At 35.2% G+C, this 7,353-nt stretch overlaps 1 protein-coding gene across 1 annotated transcript; it reads left to right on the plus strand.

Moving 5' to 3' along the window:
* The first annotated feature begins 5,123 nt into the window (after nt 1-5,123).
* On the plus strand, nt 5,124-6,704 carry LOC149003987 (serine acetyltransferase 1, chloroplastic-like). Its single transcript, XM_089169676.1, has one exon. The coding sequence runs from the start codon at nt 5,178-5,180 to the stop codon at nt 6,342-6,344; it is 1,167 nt and encodes a 388-aa protein (XP_089025802.1). The 5' UTR covers nt 5,124-5,177; the 3' UTR covers nt 6,345-6,704.
* Nucleotides 6,705-7,353: the final 649 nt, after the last annotated feature.

The following is a 7,353-nucleotide window of genomic DNA, read 5'->3' on the forward strand; positions in this document are numbered from 1 at the left end:
TTAGGTTTTACCTTGAGATGCGCCAATACAAAGATTAATAGTGATGTGAGAGAACGATGATTTAAACTGTGAAATCCCACCTAACCCTAACATTGCTGCTGTGCCAAATGCATGCATACCATATGCCTTGTTTAATTTATTCTTTATCGTATGAGTTCCCTAGTTTCGTTTGGTAGAAGTTTACCCCCAAAACGGATTTATTTTCTCTACTATTTCTTCTAGTGTCTTCTATTCCCTTTGATAGCAGGAGGGTGATCTTAAGTCATTCCCATGACAATGACTCCTTCTATCCCTGCTGTTCTAAAGTGGATCTCCATACACTCTATAACCTTGTGAATTCTCCACTTGTTTTATTTTGTCATTATTCAAAACTAAGTCTCACCCTTATTGTGCGGTAAAGAAACTTATTCTTTTCAAAGATGATCCAAATACAAGACGTCAACATTCTTCTTTCACTGTCAACCAAAAGGAGTTTCAACTGTTAGCTAAACAGTTATGTGCAATTGAAAGCTACATGTAACCGAGTGAAGTTTCAGTGATGCGCATTAATTGTCCAGCACTGAGTTGCCTGTGGTCCAGATCCATTTTCTCGACCACCTGTTTTGATTTTTTATTTATTTACTATTATTTTTATTTATTTATGAACTACATCATTGAAACCAAACCCAAAAAAAAAAAAAAAAAAAAAAACAAAACAAAACAAAACAGGTGATCTAAATTGAATCTTGACAACCGTAATGGATTTGGACCACAAGCAGCTCAGTGTTGTGCAATGACTCGTATGTATGTGTGTATGTGTCTTTGATACTTGAACAAACGGAATTTGGAACTACTATCATTTTGGTATGGAACTTGAAACCCAACAGGCAATCTAACGTGCCAGCATGCACAAACTAAATAAAGCTCTTCCTTTTCAAGCTTGAATACAGAAAACACTTTGCTTAAGAATTAATGGAGGCCCTCATTTTGCTCGGGTTTGGATGTGTTTTCCTTGGTGAATCTTTCTCATTGTCTTTGTCAACTTTCCCAACCACACAAAGTTATATAATATCCTTGTAAATTTGATGTTGATCTTCACCAAATACAATATCTGAAGATTGGTGATTTAAGTGGTTTCTATATTTATATTCTGTTCAATTAAATAAAAAGAGATAAGAGAGAGGTTTTTGTAGCTTTTATATGACAAATATAGAAAAAGATCCATGATACAATAAATTCATTCAAAAATCAAATTACTTTTAAGAACAGAATAGGGGCAAAATCATAAAATAAAATTGATATCACAACAAATACCAATACTAATACTAAATACCATGATTATATCTTTCCTGGGAAGGTTAACTATGCTTTCTTTTTAATTAAAAAAAAAAGTAAAATATTTATGTTGATATACAACTTAGAATATGTATAATATTTCTACCAACGAGGTTGGTCCAAGTGGTAAGTGGCTTGGTCCGCTTAAGCAAAGTTTCGGCATCGAAATTTTATGAATGCAAAAAATTCTCGTTGGGAGACTCACTCACCATAGCCAGGTGTATAACCCGGGTCAAACACCGGATTAGTCAGGGCACAAAACCTTGGAAACCAGGGTTGGTAAATCAAAAACAGCCAAAATTTAACTCTGAGACCGTCAAAATGACTTTTATATCCATTGTTTTACTTTTAAAATTTTCTACGACAAAGAAAAGGGTCAAGTGCTTATATTTCACATATGAGAAGAAGACAGGTGAAAAATAAAAAAAAAAAAAAAAAAAAACCTAGTAGAAAATAAAAATAATAAAAAATCCTGAGGCAAAAAAGACAACTCGTGACTGAAAACCACATATAAAGACAATTTTAGTGACAAAAAATATCACCTTTTGTTTATTGTTAGTAGTTTCAAAATTGTAGAAGTTGCATTGCATCCTTCATTACAACAGTAAATTTATCTTTTCTTTGTGGCTTTCGCATCAATATTCAAAAAAGGCAACCCAAATCAATCTGTGCTTGAATAACATAAATGGATCACATCTCTTTTCTACTAGAAAGAAAAAGTTCCATTAAGAGCAGCTGCCCAAGAATTCTCTAACACATGCAATTCTTGTTTTTCTTTTTCTTGAGTAATCACTCTCACAGTCTCACTATCTCATAAGTCATTATCAGAAGAAATTGTTGCCTTGGAAATGATAGAAGCTCCATGAAAAAAAAAAAAAAGCACCTTTGACTCCATCGCTCTCCTTTCAATCCTCCTTACATCATCTACATGGTGTGCTAGCCAGAATATCCATTGAACCTAAATATGGTGGGCGTCAGTGATGAGCAGGAGGAGTAGAGCCAGATGTTTTCTTTATCAATCAAATGTTGATTTGAGTGGATTAATTAAAGATGTTATCCAAATCTCCAACACCCAATGATATGGAAAACCAATAAGAGTGTGGAGTTTTTGTTGGTCTTCAATGGCGTGCGGCACAATCATCAAAGCGAGTAGAATATATAGTCGGCACTGCAACTGTGTATTTTTTTAAAACCTGGATCAGGGATCCTTGAATTTTCAAATTAAACTTATATAACTTAATTTATAGGTAAAGTTATAAAATTTGGAACTTGAACATGCCTGTGATGTGTGAAGATAAGCACAGAGGAATTTAGAAATTGCAAGATTGTAGAAACTCTTTAAGAATGTAGTTGGGAGAAAGAGATAAGAAGATTGGAAGAAGAATGTCATTCTTAAATCTTAAGTAATTGAACTAATTAATAGAATCTGACTCTTATTATATTTTGTGGCTTTTCACATGTTTTTGTTTTTTAAGGATCTATTTTGAATTATTATTAATTTTTTAAATATTAGTAGCATAAATTATGTAACGATTATTCATCTTCCCCCACATTTATTCCTAGCTCCGCCCTATCTGTGTCAATTTCAGTATCTCTATTACACCATATCGAATATGATATCAAAATTTTAGTGAAGTTAAAAGGTTAGATAGATTGCAGGTATGCTTCTAGAAGAGAGGGTGGCAACCTCTTTAGAGAGACATAAAGTCCAAGGAAATTATTATTATTATTATTATTATTTTTTTTTTTTTTTGTTAAAAATTAAAAATACATATACATTAAATGAAATATATACTCCACTAAGATATACTCCTCTTTATAGAGAAAAGGTCAGGGGACCTATACAGACACAAAGAGTCCACAATGAACAAATGTAGTATACTCCACTAAGATCTCTGATAAGAGAACCGACGAACATTCCTAGTAAAAAAGTTGACAAATTCATTACCAATTCGAAAATGAGGTTATGGGCTGAAATCAAACTTAGACAACTTGTTGTTAAAGTTGTAAAAATTTGGAGACCGAATATACCTTAATTTGTGTAGAAAAGATAAGCATAGAGGAATTTAGAGGTTGCTAGATTCTAGAAATCATATCATGTCTGGATATGTTTTGTACTAAAGTTAAATAATTCGATAAAAAAAATAATAATAATAATTCGATACAATACTGGTTCCATTAATGATTCTGATTTGGAATTGGACACCCCATTTAATTTGCAAAATATTCGAATATCCAAAAATAGATTTGTCAAATATGCTAAAATTCCTTTTATCTGTCCATGCTTTGTCAAATTTTATCAAGTCTATTTCGGACAAGGAAATGGATTTTTCATCTGTTTTAGATCAATGTCACATGTCTATGACTCACATCAAAGAGTTAAAATTAAATTTAAATAAAAAAATTTGTCAATAAAAATAGATGGTTTAACAAAAAAATGAACCAGATAAAATTCTTGTGCTTCATTGCCTTTTACCATAACAACAACAAAAATAAGAAGAAGAAGAATCATACTTCTTATCCTAGAGAACAAAAGAATAAGTTAATACTTTGATACTTTACTTTTTGATAGTAAAGACACTTAAAAAGGAGTCTTAATCTTTACCCTAACAGGTAGATGTTTATGTTGTCTTCATATTTCTTTATCATATATAAGTAGGGCTCATCTCACTTTTAATAAAATGAATCAGAAGTGGGACCCTCAGTAATGAATTCGAGTCCTCTACCTTAAAAGTTAAAATAGAGGTTTGTGCTTCTTTCATATATTTCCATCATACATTAGGAGGTGAGGTTCACCTCAGTTATGACAAAATGAACAAGAATAGAAACCTTCAATGGCAAATTCGGATCATCTATCCCTAAGGGTAAATGTTTGTACTCTTCTCACACTTCTCCACTACACGATAGAGATGAATGCCACACAGACATTTACCTCTAACTTATTTTGTCCGCATCCAAAGGTAGACCCCCCAACCTTATTGTATCATGGAAAAATGTGAATGAAACATATATTTCTATCTTAACGAATGGTGGAGGGTCCAAATTCCAGTCTCTAATAGCCTCTTGTAAGGAGTTTGGATTACCTCCCGTTAGGTGAGTAGTACATGCTCCCTTGAAGCTTCTTTAACCACAAAATCGTGTGGTCTGTGTGACCTATGTGGGACCCATTGGTACCTCATTTCCAGTACTTCTTTCACCCAAAAAAAAAAAAATAGAAAGTTCCCAAAAAAAAAAAGGTAATCTATTTTCACAAAAAGTGTGAAGAGAACACAAACCTCTATCTCTCGACAAAGAATTCAGACTAAAATAGTGACGACTACCGTGGCCGGTGCTCCAACTCCCTTTCATATTTTTCTTGTGCAGCACGCTACCCTTGAAATATTTAAGAACGAGCGTGAGACGTTACGTCATCCAATCTTATCATAAAACCGTTTTATACCTTTCGTTCAATCTTCCACGATTCCTAATTCCTGCCACGTCATTTATATATATATATATATATATATATATATATATATATATATATATATATATATATATATATATATATATATATATATATATTTAATATATTTTCTTCTTAATTTTAATGGATTCCTTCCGAGTTTAACTGCAAATCACACGACTCACACCGCAAGGTGCTGCGTATTAATTGTGCAATACGTGCAGTGAATCTAGACCGTCCGTTTTTTAAAAGTGTGAATTCCACTCCCGTTTAATTAATTTACGTGGCAATTCAGTGGAAACAATAATTTATCCTGCTAATTGAAAAACAAATATTAAAAAAAAAAGCCGGCAAAGCAGGACCTTCGACGCAGGTTCCAGTTATTGGATATCAAGAGCTCCTTTCGCTTCCTATATAAATGGTCCTTCTTCTTCCCCGATTCTTCAGGAGTTCATCACTGAAAAGATCGAGAGCAGTCAAAGCTCTCTACATCAAACCAGAACCTTTTATGTTTGCATCGTTGCTCGGCTCTCGAATCTTTTCTAGAACCACCACCACCTCCTTCACCGTCAATTGCAGGTGCCACCGCAAGATTTACAATCGCAAAACCAGAATGTCAGCCTGTGTCGACCACTCCTGCTACGATTCCGATCGAACCCAGGTAGCCGATCATCGTTTCTTGAATTACGCTCGGTTCTCTGGATCCAATTTACCCGATGTGGTTACTTGGGCTCCCATCACCCATCAAGATCAAAATTCCTGCCAGAACAGGGGTGATGAGATCTGGTTAAAGCTGCGAGAAGAAGCTCAGAACGATGTCGACCAAGAACCCATCTTGGCAGGCTACTATTTCTGTTCAATTCTCGCCCATGATTCTCTGGAGAAGGCGTTGGCGACGCATTTGGCGACGAAACTGAGCAATTCAGCCCTTCCAAGTAATACCCTCGTTGAGTTATTCTCCGGCGTCTTCAAGGAAGACCGAGAAATCAAGAACGCAATTAGGGCAGATCTCGCGGCGGCCAAAGAACGCGACCCGGCCTGCATCAGTCACGTTCAATGTCTTCTCAATTTTAAGGGCTTTCAGGCATGTCAAGCACATAGGGTTGCTCATAAGCTCTGGTCTCAGGGCCGGAACGTGTTGGCTCTGTTGATTCAGAACCGAGTTTCCGAGGTGTTCGCCATGGATATCCATCCGGGTGCTGAAATCGGGCAGGGCATTCTGTTCGATCACGCCACCGGAATTGTGATCGGAGAGACGGCGGTGGTGGGTAACAACGTTTCCATTCTTCACAACGTCACCTTGGGCGGCACCGGCAAGACATCCGGCGACAGACACCCTAAGATTGGCGATGGTGTTTTGATTGGTGCAGGAACTCAGGTTTTGGGTAATGTTCGGGTCGGTGAAGGAGCTAAGATTGGTGCCGGGTCGGTGGTTCTAAAAGAAGTACCCGCTTGGACAACCGCGGTTGGAAACCCGGCCCGGTTACTTGGAGGTAAGCAGAACCCGATTAAGTCAAGTAAAGCCCCAAGCCTCACCATGGATCACACATCTTTTCTAACTGAATGGTCTGATTATGTAATATAGAGGAGGGAGAGATAGAGAGAGAAATGCAAGGAGATTCCAATCTTACCCCTTACACCCTTGCCAGTGTATGTTGTTGTGAGAATAAAAGTTCTCCACTCTAGGTTTATAATTTCTGATTTTTTAAGAGATTATGAGTAATGTAAGTTTTCAAGTCCGGGTAGAAGAGGAGGATTGGAGCGTCAAATCAACAGCCTATACCGTACCAGAAAAAAAAAAACCCTGACCCCGACAAACCCTTCTGCTACAAGTATGTAAGTTTCAGAAGAAAAAGAACCTAGACAAACCCTTCTGTATTAACAAGTATATTTCATATGAAGTTTCGAGAAATTTATGTTACAAGATGTTATCTGTTGAAGGAAATTTGTATACATTTGTGTTGCATGTAAGTTTAATGGTAATAGCATTATGTGTTTGGAGGACTTGGGATCTCCTATGATGCATCTTCGAGCTAGAGGATGTTCAACTCTTCTAACCATGGTGTTCAAACTCAAATTTATTTAAAATCTTTAATCAACATTGTTAGAAACTATTTGGAGTTTCAACTCCCTTTATCCCTAAGTGATGTTATTTATTTTGTTTTGACTTGAAAATTTTTATGGACCAAATAGTTCCATTCTAATAATTGAATAGTGATTCTTTGTTCTAGTATAATATGAGCATTTTTTTTAAATAATTAAAAAAAAATTGTATATGTTCATTATGTTGATGATTCTCATAGAGCTTTAGACTATGATATTATCGATTATCTCAGCTATTAATGTTGATACACATCTATTGTCCGTTAAATCATATGACTTTACCCTAAGAAAGTAATAATTTACACTTATTTCAATTTGATATCACAATATACCATGAGTCCATGACCAAACTATAAATTCAAGCTGTCATACCTAAAATTGTGGATATTATAAAGTATGGGTTGGTTACATGTTAAACTATTTAAAGTTTCAATTCCCATTATCCTAAAGGTGATGTTATTTATTTTATTTTTACTTGAAAAATATTGTGG

This window comes from Hakea prostrata, chromosome 9 (genome assembly GCF_041222555.1).
Source record: "Hakea prostrata isolate BN-2017 chromosome 9, UWA_Hpros_2, whole genome shotgun sequence".
NCBI lineage: Eukaryota > Viridiplantae > Streptophyta > Magnoliopsida > Proteales > Proteaceae > Hakea > Hakea prostrata.